Source organism: Eublepharis macularius, chromosome 7, assembly GCF_028583425.1.
Source record: "Eublepharis macularius isolate TG4126 chromosome 7, MPM_Emac_v1.0, whole genome shotgun sequence".
Classification (NCBI taxonomy): Eukaryota; Metazoa; Chordata; class Lepidosauria; order Squamata; family Eublepharidae; genus Eublepharis; species Eublepharis macularius.
Genome location: NC_072796.1, coordinates 130,837,886 through 130,852,012, shown reverse-complemented (window position 1 = coordinate 130,852,012; position 14,127 = coordinate 130,837,886). Strand labels below are relative to the sequence as shown.

The 14,127-nt window shown below is 44.7% G+C and overlaps 1 protein-coding gene across 1 annotated transcript in view; it reads right to left on the bottom strand.

Moving 5' to 3' along the window:
- CCN4 (cellular communication network factor 4) overlaps positions 1–13,649 on the bottom strand; it is a 48,457-nt gene extending 34,808 nt beyond the window's left edge. The window contains exon 1 of the mRNA XM_054985218.1: positions 13,480–13,649. Within this exon, the coding sequence (XP_054841193.1) occupies positions 13,480–13,527 (48 nt within the window). The 5' untranslated portion in view covers positions 13,528–13,649. The remainder of the gene's footprint in view (positions 1–13,479) is intronic.
- Positions 13,650–14,127: the final 478 nt, after the last annotated feature.

The window sequence follows — 14,127 nt, the reverse complement described above, 5'->3', positions numbered from 1 at the left end:
CTCTGTCTTCTTAAACTACACTTCCCAGCTAACATACTTGACGAACTTGTGCAGAGGCATCTCATGTAGAGAGAATCAAAGTGCCCAGGGGATGAGAAACACTGGGGATTCCATCCTAAGGAATGCAGGTGCAATGCAGATGTTAAATGGAACTCCTCGTGTGGGTAAGGGAGAACATCCAGAGACGGAGAAATATGTTGTGTGTGTATGTCCAGTGAAATTAAACTCCTTTGCTAAAGTGTGCAAGCTGTACACAGTGTTGAATCTGCATAATATGCAAACAATAAACTTGCAAGTTAGGCAGCATAAATTTTGCCTTACACAAGAAGTTCAATGCCAGAATTGTTTTTGAAACTTCCTGTATGTATGAAAGAAGTAAGAGGAATCTGGTCAGCCATCCAAAGGCACACAGCTATTTTGTACACACACTTTATTACCTTCCATCAATGATTTACTCTGCCGACCAAAGCATGCTGGCTCTTGCAAGATCCTGGGACAACTTGCCCCTGGGATCTGAGCGATCTGAGTGTTACAGAACAATTTCAGTAGAAAACACTCTAGAGAAACAGTCAGTTGGGAGAGGATTTCGGTAAAAATATAGCTGTTCTTTCAATATAAGTATTTGACAGCAACTTGTGTGCTGCAGCTGCTGGGTCAATGACTCCATCATAATCTCCAGGCTATCAGTCTCTCTACACGTTACTCATTAGGGATGGTCAAGTGAGCCTCATTTCAAGTGTCCCCCCATCAAATTTCCATGTCCTTGCTCGCACAGTCAGTATCCTGCTCCACATGGATACATTCACATGTTCGATATCAGTTCCTCCTTGATTGCTCAAAGTATCCCAGTTCCCCCCACATCCATTCATTGAAATGCAGATCTTGACAGTTCCTCACACTTTAAAGAAACACTAATTGGCAAGTCAAAGGAGCCTACAGTACTTGTTCTTGCAGCGAAAACAGAGCTGAATTGGCACTCTGCCCTCTGGACACGCTTGCAGATGCAATCACACAAAGGGAGCTCCCATGAAAGTGGCATGCATGTGCTCCGAGCAAGAACAACCTGTGTGTGAATTGAGGACCACACATAAAATCCTGCACTTGACCATCCCTAGCTACTTAGGAACATGTAGAGAGGTTCATAGTAAAGGCACCCAGTGCAGTGGACCCTTTCAGGCATGCTCAGTGATAGGTGCAGAAGATAGCCCCGAAGATCCCTTGCTGCTAGCCCCAGGTCTTCAGCATGACCTGATCTTTAGGCAGTAGCAATTATTTGTATTATTTAAATGAAACTTGCATGCCAAACACACACCCTGGGAATTGTAGGTTGATCGTGCACAGCACCTGATTCAGATCATGACAGCCGTGTGTGGAGAAAGGCTTTCAGCCCTCCCTTCTATCATAATATAATAATAATAATAACATTTGATTTATATACCGCCCTTCAGGTGGTATATAATGCCCACTCAGAGTGGTTTACAAAGTATGTTATTATTATCCTCATGATGATCATCCTGTGAGGTGGGTGGGGCTGAGAGAGCTCTGAGAGAGCTGTGCCTGATCCAAGGTCACCCAGCTGGCTTCAAGTGGAGGAGTGGGGAATCAAACCTGGTTCTCCAGATTAGAGTCCCGCCGCTCTTAACCGCTGCATCAAACTGGCTCTCCTAGCCTTTGCCCTACCATCAGCTCTGTCTTTTTAAACTACCCTTCTCAACTAATATTGCATCTCCTGACACATGTCCTTCACATGTCAAGTGTCTCGTGTAGAGAGACACTTTGAGATTTGAAAACAAGTAGTGGGGGGCATCGTAAAAATAATTCAAACGTTATCAATGTTCTTTAATCAGCGTATTGATGGACTGAATTGTTCTATTGTGCTTTCTATCCACCCTGAGTCCCAGTGAGAAAGGCAAACTACAAACGAAAATAAATAAAATGAAATGAAATTCTAATTAAAAGCTAAATGCAAAGAGCCAACTAGATTAGCACGTTTTTCAGCCTAGTACAGGGTCTCCTTAGGAAAGCATTAGAGTGTCTCATCCTCCAGACTCCATTTGGCTTCCCCACTCCCCATCCAGTTTCCTAGACTTTCTTTATTTTCCTTACCAGTTTAGTAACGGCCTTGGACTAGACAATGGAAGTTTGCTTGTGAAATAGCATCAAAACCAGAGAAAAAGAAAAAAATGTAGCATCTAGATACTGGGAGCCCTGATCTGGATATCCCAAGTGAGCCTGATCTTGGCAGATCTCAGAAGCTAAGCAGGGTCACCCTTGGTTAGTAAATGGATGGGAGACCTCCATCGAAGACCAGGGTTGCAGAGGCAAGCAATGGCAAACCATCTCTGATAGTTTCTTACCATGAAAATCCCACCAGGGGTCACCATAATTCAATTCTGACTTGAGGGCATCACACACACACACACACACACACACACTGGACAGTGGGAACTGGGGGAAACTATACCAAGAATGATCAATCTATACGCTAGCCTCCTTTGTTGCTTTTTCTGTCGCAGCAGTTGCAACCTGAGACCGATGTTCTTTCTACAGTTGGGTTGCCAGGTCTCCTGGAGACCTCCTGCCAGCCTGGTATTTTATCCTCTCGTGCCTGAAGTGCCAGAGAGAGGAAAGGTGGGGCAGGTAGAATCAGGGCTTGCATCAGCGTCGGACCAGCATCCTGATGTGACTTACAGTGAAAACCAAAAGTAGTGTCATGAGATACTCTATGATTTGCAAAAACTCTATAGTAAAACCATAGAGGTTTTTAACAAACCCTAGAGCATTCCATGATGTCACTTCCAATTTTCACAGGAAGTGATGTCAGCACACTATCATAATGCCAGTACAACAGTCTCTGCCTGTAAATTCTCCAATGGATTGCCAGCTGCAGCCTGGCAACCCTAAACGTCAATGCTTGGGGGGAGGGAAGCATTTTAATGACCAAATGGAGCCCAGGGACAGAGCCCACGTTCGGAGCACAACTCAGTACAAAAGCCCCCTATTCCCTGAGTATATCTGGTTCTGTATCTTTTTACAAGGCCCTACCCCCCAAGTAATGCCTCCTACAAAGCAGAAAATGGCATCTTCAGCAGGTGGGTTGCACGGCATCACATCCCTTGTTTAGGGATAGAGATGGGCACGAACAGCAATACAAACTTTAAAAACCCACGAACAGCAATCTGCTGTTTGTGAACAAGCTGTTTGTGAGGCCCCATTCTAAAGGAACAGGTGGTTGTTGCAAGCCTCATTTGTTGCTATTCGTCAAGCCAGACAGTCTGGCACCTGCAATCAATTCCCTTGGCAACGTAGACAGGGATTGTCTGAACTCTGTCTGAACTCCTGCCGTTGCCCTAGAAACCCCAATCTAAGCCCAATTTAGCTTGATAGGCAGGTCTTCCTTCCAAGTGTGGAGCTCCAAATTTGTTACAAGAGGAAAAGACCGGGGGGGGGGGGGCTCTCAGCTCTGGCTTTCAGGGAGAGACAGCTGCTGTTAGAGAGACAGGGTGAGTGTACTGGAGCTTGAATTTTCTTTGTGTGTGGTGCAGTACCCCTTCAGGTTCCAGGGCTGCTGCCAGGCTCTGGGCCAAGCTATTATTTATTATTGGTACCTTTCCTGCTGCCTGCTTAGGTAGGGTTTCTGGGAGTGGTGCAGTAGGGATCTTGATGGCTGGAGGAGAGCCTGCTGGCCCCCACAAACAACGAACAATGAATATGTTCATGAACAGAATCATGTTAATGAGTGTTTGTTGTTCATTGTTTGTGGATGGCAACGAACAACGAACACCATGTTCGTTTTTTGTTCTGTTCATGCCCATGTCTACTCAGGGAGCGCCTTGAAGTCATCAGCAATGTCCCAAGCCAGAGCTGGCAACCCTTCATATACGTATAATAGGGCCAAGACACATCAAGCATGTAGAAAACATGTGCTGATTTTGCAGACGGGGAATATTAAAACAGAGACTAATCCCCAAGATCAATCAGTGAGGTGACGGCAGGTAACGGAACTACACATACGTGACCCACAAACTCACATGGTGTGATTCCAAGCACAATCTGCTTTTTCATGCACTGCAAATGATGCAGAGGCGCAAACACTCTTTGTTTCCCATATAGGAACAGGCAGGAGGCTTGCCAGCTCGTTTGGGAAATACCTGGAGATTTGGGGGCAGTCCCTTGGGAGGGCAGAGTTTGAGGAAGGGAGCTTAGCGGGGTTGCAATGCCGTCGATCTGCTTTCCAAAGTTGCCACTTTCTCCAGGAAAACTGATATCTGGAGCTCAGTTGTAATTCTAGGAGAACTTCAGCCCCCACCTGGAAGTTGGTAACCCTACAGGCAGTAGACCCAAGCCCTACTGGCACCATGGAGGTGCTCCATGTGACTTCATTAATGCCTTCTGTGCACCATCACACACACACAGCATCCTGCACCCTCTGCAGAAGGCATGGCGGGGCCTTTTGCAAGAGGTCAGTCAAGTGTCCATGAGTTCTGCAGATTCTTCCCACCACCCTCAAGTGGCAGAGCCCTTCATTCTACATCATTTCCAAAGGTCTCCTGACCTTCAAGGGCTGCAGAAGGCAGGGAGGAATTGGAAAAGATCAACTCCATAAGATGAGCACCACTCACCATTCTTTGGATCCGTGTTTATGTTTCTGTTATATTTTGATGTTGTGGTTGAAGAGGCTTGGTTCAGCCCTGCTGGATTCATACAACATCCCGCTGTTTATAAAGCACCAGTGACTGTCTCAGGGCTTGGACACTCTTCTGTGACAGTTCCAGAATGCAGAGGATGGAATAGCAATCATTTCTTTCTGTGTGTATGTGTTTGGGAGAAGCCCAAGTACATATGGACGCCTCCAGAAAGACATAATTGCTATTCCATCTCCCGTGTCATGGAAATGTTGTTGCAGAATTGAGAAAAGCCACAATGGAAAGGTTTCAGGGTTTTTTTTCTCCCCAAGTAACTCTGTTCCTCTGATGAGAATGCTATTGAACTCTGCAGTTAAGAATCCTATAATTATAGGAGCAGGTTGCACAACTTTATTGCTGGTGCAAGGAAACCACTGGCCTTGTTACAACAATGTTGAATCTTGACCTGATTCCTAGCTCTCTCTCTCTCTCTCTCTCTCTCTCTCTCTCTCTCTGTGTGTGTGTGTGTGTGTGTGTGTGTGTCCACAAGTTAGTAAAGACTTCAATCAATATGGCAGGATATATCCAAGCCAAGGCATACCCACTGGGGAAAGCTTCTTCCAGTGTCAACCAGGAACTACGTTCTCCAAGATGGGTCGTATGTTGTTATTATTGCACCTACGCATACAGATACACCAGGCTTTTAAGGTTCCTTAGACTCATAAGCCTCATAACCTCAGAGTTAGTTAATATTAGCAAGATAGTAAAGAGTCCAATAGCACCTTTAAGATGAACCAACTTTATTGTACCATAAGATTTCGAGAACCACTTCTCTCTTTGTTTTGCATCTGATGAAGAGAGCTGTGGTTCTTGAAAGCTTATGCTAAAATAAAGTTGGTTAGTCTAAAAGGTGCTACTGGACTCTTTATTATTTTGCAACTACAAACTCACACAGCTAACTCCTCTGGAAATATTAGCAATGTGCGTCATTTAAGTTTTATAAGCCCGAATTACTCCCACGTGGAGTGTGTGAATGTTAACATCCCCTGCTCTGTTATGTATTCATTGTGGTTTATTTCCTGGTTTGGATTTTCATAGCCGTTCCCCTATTTGTCTGTTTGGTAGTAATACCTTCCCCAAGTTTACTGAATATAAGCCAACTGCCCAAACTTCAGCTGTACAACCTGTGGGACCCTGGTATATATTAAGAAAAGACTGATAATATATGTTAACCCTCACGGTGCAGGTGTGCACTCTGGACATGCTCAAGGGATTGCTTCTGAAACCAGAGGATAGACACATGTAGCCATTCAAGTAACGTGGGGGGAGGTAGGGGGTGGGCATTCATCTAACTTTCCTTTGTGCACAACATGCAGGTGCACCCCGTGATCATTTCTCATGAAACCCAGAAACAATAGCATCATACCATGGCCAATTGGTCCCTGAATAGTGGAAACGTTGTAAAAATGCTATGTTGGGGGCTCGCTTCTAAAGAAGTTCTAAATTCTAAAGAATTTCTGAAGAACTGGCCGCAGTGTGATGCCATCGCTTTCTGGTCACATGGGAAGTGATGTTTTCAGCCAGGGATGTGGGTACATTCATGCCCATTTCCCCAGCTTCCTTGCCAGGCGATTGCTGTGCACGTTGCCTGTTGGTGGGCAGAAGCTACAATTGCGGGAGATTGCCCACCAGCAGCAGGAAACTGGAAAGCCTTATTCACCCATCCCACTAACTTCTCCAGGCCCATAATCTTAGGTATAACAACAACAACAACAACATTTGATTTATATACCAAAAGCTGTTCAAAAATATATTGTAGTTTACAGATTAAAACAGTTTATAGATTTTGATTATCTGTCGCAAGAGAAGGACTCATAAGGGCCCATGGGTGGGGTGATCATTTTTCCCCACTGTCTCTCTCCCTCTTGATTTTCCTTTTTGCCTCCCCTTGACAGCCTCCCTCCTTCCCATCTGCCTACCTACTTTCTTCCATTTATTCCTCGGCATCTTCTTATACCTTCCTGTCCCCCTTCACTACCTTTTTGTGTTTCCCTTGCCTATCTCAGCTTTCCTTTTCTACATTTTCTCTCCTTCCTTCTCCAGCTTTACCTTCCTTCCCTCCTATCTTTTTACCTGTCTTAGTCTGTTTCTCTTCCCACTTCCTCACATGGACACCATCTGAGGCTTGGAATCCTCAGCAAGGATAGTTGTAGGTTGCCTAGCAACCCTGAAAATGGGCATCGAGATCTCACAACATGGTCTCACAAGATCTCAGTGGCAGATTTCTATCCTTAAAATAAAGGCAAACCCCATCATTTTTTTCCTGGGAGGTGGAAAGAGCGAGCAACTAAAAAAGAAGTTCATATGGCTGAACAAGACCACAGGCAATGAGCTCTTCGGCTCACATGAAAGGCTCACATCTTTTTACAGGCTTTTACAGATACCTATAAAGTACATACATACTTAGCAGGTCTTTCCAGGGTTCCTAAATGAAATGTAACTTTCCCAAATGAAACATACAAAGGAGCATGCCAGATTCCCTCTGGAAATTAATACTTGAAGCTGCCTTCCACCAAGTCAGATTCTTGGTCAGTCTCGTCTGACTTGCAACAGCTTTCCAAGATCTCCTATTTGTTGGTGCCCTAACCTGGATGGCCCAGGGTAGGCCAATCTCATCAGCTCTCAGAAGCCAAATAGGGTTGCCCCTTGTTAATGTTTGGATGGGATATCACCAAGGCAGTCCAGGATTGCTACAAGGAGACAGGAAATGGCAAACCACCTCCAGCTGAGAAGACTTCATTTGGGATGAATTCTCCTAGAAGTCCTTTTTCAAAGCTTACAGGGAAAGGAAAAAGAAAGAAAAGGTCCTGCAGCTCAGCCAGATTAGAGGCATCATTTTTATACAAGCCTGCCGAGACCCTATTGGCTGCTTATGTCATCTGCCCCTTACTGAGCAAGCCACTGCAATACCCCTCTCTTGCCACCTGCAGTGGTGGTGCTAGAATGCAGCATAGATCAGGCCTGCAGTACCCACTAAGGCCAAGCTACCTTGGTGGCAGCAGATGCAAGGAGTCAGCACAATCCCTGAACTGAGAACTCTAGTGACTTACATTCCCAGTACAGTACAATTTACAGGATTCCTCAAGAGGAAGCTGCAGTACTTAAACCAGTTTATATCTGTACTGCAGATATGATCAAGTCTCTGCGGACTGCTTTGGATGCCGGAATTCCCAGATGCCTCAAGATGCCAGGTGTCTCATGATCCGTGGGTAGCCTCCAAGTTCAGACCTCCCCTTTGGATCCCTTCGCCTAAGGAATCCTGTCTGAACACTCCATTTGATTTTGGCAAGTTACATGAAAAGCTTTTCTATTCAATATGACATTTGAGTAGCTGAGAAGAAAATGACGGTGGCTTTGTTTCATTGCTGCTTCTGATTTCTAGTTAAATGGAATTACAATATTTTACTCTAGCTTATGTTGTTTTGAAAACACCAAGCTGCTTCCAGAGCATCCTACTATATACAAGGCAAGCTGTATTGGTGACAACTCACTTTTTATCCATGAGCAGGCGCGTTGCCAATGCCTCTGGCCTTGAGGCTGCTTGCTGCAGGGAGGAGACCTACTGAATTGAGGGTCTAAGCACTCCTCTCTGCCCCTCCCTTCTGCACCTTCCCACTCTGGTCTCCAGGCTGCTGTGAAACACCTGCGTGCCGCTGGGAGGGGGCCTGCTGAATCAGTTTTCTAGATCCCCTTGCATTTTTCACACGATGGGCATTTTTGCTAGTGCAAGAACAATCCATTTCAGGTTTCATTTTTGGTGCTTGAATGTGCCACCTATCATCCTTCCAACTTACACACTCACTATTTTATCATGTGTGCAGAGCTTTGGTATGCACTGACACCAGGGCTGCCAGCACAAAGCTGCAACCAGTGGGAGACTTACTGAGTGTGTGTGCCAATGACATAAAGACATAACTGGTGACATACTGACATCACTCCCTGTGAGCCTGGAAGAGATGTCAGTGTGTCACCAGGGATGCTCCAGCATTTGGGTAAAACTTACTGGTTTATTGGATTATTTATTGTAATTTTATCTACTGCTGTAACTCACCCTGAGCCCACTCATGGGGAGAGCAGGGCTATAAATTGGATTATTATCAGGGCTTTTTTTCAGGGGGAACACGGGGGAACGGAGTTCTGGCACCTCTTGAAAATACTCAGCAACAGTGCGTGAAAATAACATTATTTCAAAGAATCCCGTGTGTTTCTTCCTCATTTCCCTCTTGAGAGTTCCACCACCTCTTTTCCCAGAAAAAAACCTGATTATTGTTGTTATTGTTGTTAATAGAGTTTTGCTCAAATGCTAAAGCGTCCCCAACAACACGTTGGCATCACTTTTGGGCACACAGGGGGTGATGTCAAAGTGTTGGGATGCTCCCTGTTCCCCCATTTTCCTCCCACTGCCCAGCTGAGCGGTGGCAGGAAGCACTCACTGGCACTGGGGGAACACCAACGGTAGCATGATAAACCTAAAAGATGCATCCCCTCTGAAATCCAGGGCTGAGTTTGCATGAGCCCAAACTGGAGAACGTGTACGTTGCCCTGGGCATACAACAAGGTGATCACACATATCAGAGGATCCTGGTTGGTGTGTGCATGCTCACCACACCTGCACATCTGAAAAGAACTTCTATTTATTATTTATTTAATTATTTACAAAAAGTATGTATCCTGTCTTTCCGCCCAATCTGGGTTGGGGGCCTAATTTGGCTGGTGATATGGTGATGTCATTTCCGTCCACTGCAACCCAGAAGTGATGTCATTGCATAGGGGCAAATCTCAGGCATTCATCGCAAACTCTATGGTTTAACCATATTGTTTTGGATGAATGCTAGAGTGTCACCCAACATAATGTCACTTCCAGGTTGCACTGAAAGTCATGTTACAGCATTGGTACAGTGGTGATTCTCCCATTCTCCCTCCCCAATATTTCCCCCATGCCATTCAGCTGAACAGCAGTATGCTAAGCTGGCTCAAGGCTGGAGGTCTCCCACCAAAGCAGGCAACGTGGCTCCCTACCTGCATCCCAGGCAGGACTATTTAATTTACCAGGAAAGTTTTGGTAGGCCGCTGTGCATGAGTGGCGACCAAGAACCAGCAGAACCAAGCTGCAGCTTCACTTGTGCTGGTTGCTTAGATCAAGCTCTTTACTAGCAACAAATATCAGCCCACCAAATGTCTCCTGTTGTTCTGCCACCAGAGGCAATGGGTGAGCTGCTTTGCATCATGGGCACTGCTGAGCAGGTCTTAGCCTAGTGATCTTTGCAGTGTTGGCCTGCACGACCACCGGGGTTGTTGTATTTAGAGCCTAGTGCTCATAGTGATTTCATCCAGAGTGATTTCAACCCGTAAGAACACAACAACAACAACTGGCTCCCATGGGATCCAGATATTTGCACCCAAACTACGCCCATTTCCGTAACTCCCCAATAAGAACACAGACAATTAGGATCCTTCATTTGCATGCGCTGAATACAACATTTACAAACAGCAATTGGCCCATATCCAAGAGAGTTGATTGGCTGCAGCTACTCCTATTACCCAATAGGATTGCAAGCCCGAGGAGCATGGTTTTACGTGAAGCTAGCACAACACATAACAGGGGTCGCTCAGCTTGGCTTGTTCCTATACCATTTTTAGAACAACAGCAACAACATTAGATTTATATACTGCCCTTCAGGGCAACGTAACGCCCACTCAGAGTGGTTTACAAGTCCATTGTTATTATCCTCACGACAATCACCCTGTGAGGTGGGTGGGGCTGAGAGAGCTCTAAAAGAGCTGTGACTGACCCAAGGCCACCCAGCTGGCTTCAGACAGAGGAGCGGGGAATCAAACCTGGCTCTCCGGATTAGAGTCCTGCTGCTCTTAACCACTTCACCAAACTGGCTTAACTTGTGGTTAAGATTGCTGCATTAGCATCTGGGAGACCCAGTTCAAATCTCCACTCTGCCACAGAAGCTTGCTGGGTGACCTTGGGCCAAACACACAGTCAGTCTAGCCTACTTCACAGGGTTGTTGTGAGGATAAAATGAAGGAGACGAGAATGATGTAAACTGCTCTGGGTCTCCATAGGGGGGGAAAGGCGGGGAGTGAATGGATGGTTATGCATCTCAACATATAATAAAATGTGATGGGTGGTGGGGGGTCATTTTTCCAGGGAAGCAAAATTCCTTGGGCAGGCCTTGCCCTGCCAGGTCTGTCTTGAAGCTCAGAGATAAATATTTCCTGCGCAGAGTCTTGCACTTCTGTACTGCACCAGGAAGCAGCACATCTCTCTTTCACACAAGAACTGAAAGCACAAGACAGGGAAGCACAAATTTCTCTCTCTCAGCAGCTTTGGAAATCTGAAAGTCCTCTTAGAATCATAGATAGAATTAGGGCATTAAAAAAAATCCCAATTATATTTATGTCATTTTTTAAAATGTTGCTCTAAGATTTAAAGGTGGAGAATTGCAGGAATGTAGAAAAGAGGGAAGAAGAACCACGCCTGCTAAGCCCCTGGTGCAGTGTGCTGTCTAGTGGTTTTGATGCCTGGGGCAAGCGTCAAACGCTCACCCAGGTCTTGGTAACTCACAAATTGAAGGGACCAGACGGATCGTTGCAAACAGTCATCATAAAAGAATGTGTACAGTACAGCTGTTGTTTTTCTAAGTTCCCACTTTTAAGAGCCCTCCTTCCTGCCCATTGTTTTAACTGTTGTTTTAATGGTTGTTGTGGGTTTTCCGGGCTGTATTGCCGTGGTCTTGGCATTGTAGTTCCTGACGTTTCGCCAGCAGCTGTGGCTGGCATCTTCAGAGGTGTAGCACCAAAAGACAGAGATCTCTCAGTGTCACAGTCAGGAACGTCAGGAACTACAATGCCAAGACCACGGCAATACAGCCCGGAAAACCCACAACAACCATCGTTCTCCGGCCGTGAAAGCCTTCGACAATGTTGTTTTAATGCTTTTGTATGCATGTTTTATGTTTTGGTATGCATTTTGGTACTGGTTTTCACTGTTTTAATGATGTGCATTTTGGGTTGAGTCTAACAATTTTGTATAGTTTTTATTATGTATGTTTTAATTTTTCATGTATCTGTTTTTATTTATTTTAAACAAATACAAACAACATGTACACGAGAAAATAGCCTGTCTAAATAGCCTGCTCCTGGACTATTTTAATGATTTTTAAAAAATTATTGTTGATTTTATGTTTTTGTGATTTTAATGTATTTTTTAATGTTGGTAGCCACCTTGAGCCCATTTGTGGCTAGGGCGGGGTATAAATCAAATAAATAAATAAATAAATAAATAAATAAATAAATAAATAAATAAATAAAAAGAGTAAACATATACACCATAAATAATAACACAACTAATAATCCAACCAGAATTAGAGAATCAAAATATATGTATATATTTCATTCCAAATGAAGTAGAAATCTATAGATTTCTTTGAACCTGGGGAATTACATGAACCCATAATGCTTCCAGTTGTAAACACTGATATTCTCCAACTTGACTTATGTCTCATGTAACATCAGGGAAGTAATGTTGTAGGGCCAAATTTGGTCTGTAAGCATGCACAAGCAGGAGGAAGAACTTAAGCCTTGCCCCCTGCACTCTGTTTCCCCAAGACAAAATGAGAGTGGGAGCCCCTGTTTGCCCTACCATGGAGCAAGCTGAATCTGACCCCAAAGTGCTTGGTAACATGTCACATGTATTCTCTAATCGAACTCTAAACATGTCTCAGTTCTTTCCTTCCCTACCAGTGATAATCAACAACTCAATATACTTTGCTGTGTTAGGCTGCTGCTGGAAAGCCAACAAGATTCTGCAAGGGTGTCGGCCTTCCTGGCCTGCTGCCCTTACTAAGCCTCCCAGCAAGATGATAATCCAGCTTTTCACCTACAACTGAGAAAACATCTCTAATTATTCCTAGCATAAAAGAAAATTGTGCACAATACCCTTACTGTATTTATATTATGTTATCTTCGTAATCCATTTTACGCCAACAGGCAGGATGTGCCCCATGCCATTATTTCTGTCGCCCAGTCCCTTTACACCCTCACCAGAGCACAGCATCTGAAAAGAATTTGCCGTCTGGTACAACCCCTTTTTTGCCTGTTGAAACCCCATCTGCAAGTTGCACCTTTCAGCTTTTTATATTATCGTGCCAATTCTTTGGCTGAGTCCATTTGCCCCAGTTCTTTCCTGGAGCTCTTGCTGCAAAGAGTTTGCAGGTACTGCAGCCCCTGACATGCGCTTCTGGGGCAGCATCAATCCAAGAGTGCCTGCCACGTGTAACAGTGTCCCGAGGCCACCAATTCACTCCAGCAGCACCTAATAGTCTCTATCCCTTCCGCTGCTGTTGACAGTTCTCTGCAAATATCATAGCGCGTGCACACTTTTTAAAAAGAAAAGCACAGGAGCACTACCTACATCTGAAGATCAGCAGAGCCGTACAGGAGTTTTACAGAACACATACCACCCCTTGAGATTGACTCCAATTCAGCTGCCTGTGAGCTTGTCCATCCTCAAATTCTTTTGCCCTGTCAATCTGAATATATTCCCTGTGGGTCAAAAAGGTGGCATAACTTACATTTCAGAGAAGCTCCTGAGAGCTTCCATTCCCCCAGATCAGACCTTTAGCACACACCGCTTTATCCTCTCTCCTTTCCCATCCTTCTCCTGTATCTGTGCCACAGTTATCATTTCTCTTCTCCGCCTTAGCAATTTGCATTTCTTTCAGCCAGGCTACAAAAACCCAAACAAGGGAGACAGTGGAAGAAAGAAAAAAATTATACTCACCTGCAAAATGCCGTTGGTTGCTAGAATCCAGGGCAGAAGCCACCTCATCACTGGAAGCCAGGACGAAATACATTAGGATTGAACCCAGATCTTTAGGAGGGGAAATAACTCCCTTAGAACAAATACAGCACTTGCAATAAACGGCAGAAGAATCCTTTACAAGCCTCCAAGTTGACACAGATCTTTTTTCCTTTTGGCTCTCGGGAGGTTTTATTAAAGACAGGTCTGACGTCAGGATTAAGGACGAGCCCTGCATTTTTCCTCGGGAGTAACTTTTCCTGCTTTCGCGTCACTTTTTTTTTTAGTGTTTTGTCCCCACCTCCTGTTTTACACTGTATTGCCTTGAGCCAGAAGATTCTTAAAGGAAAACTCACAGCACACGAGGTCAACAACTCTGTAATTTTAACACTATGCTTGACTGTTCCAAGTCCAGCCACAATTATGTTTATTTATGGTTTCCCTGACGGCAGTATGGAAATATCAGTTCCCGACTAACTCCTTCAGGAAGAAGAGTTCTGTATTGCTCTTTAAGGCGCTCGCTTTCACTGCACTATAAAGGCATATGAATGACCTCAGAGCTCCTTTCAGCAGTTTTATATGGGAGATACTGTAATATGCCTGACTCAGATAGACTTTGTCAATGTGACC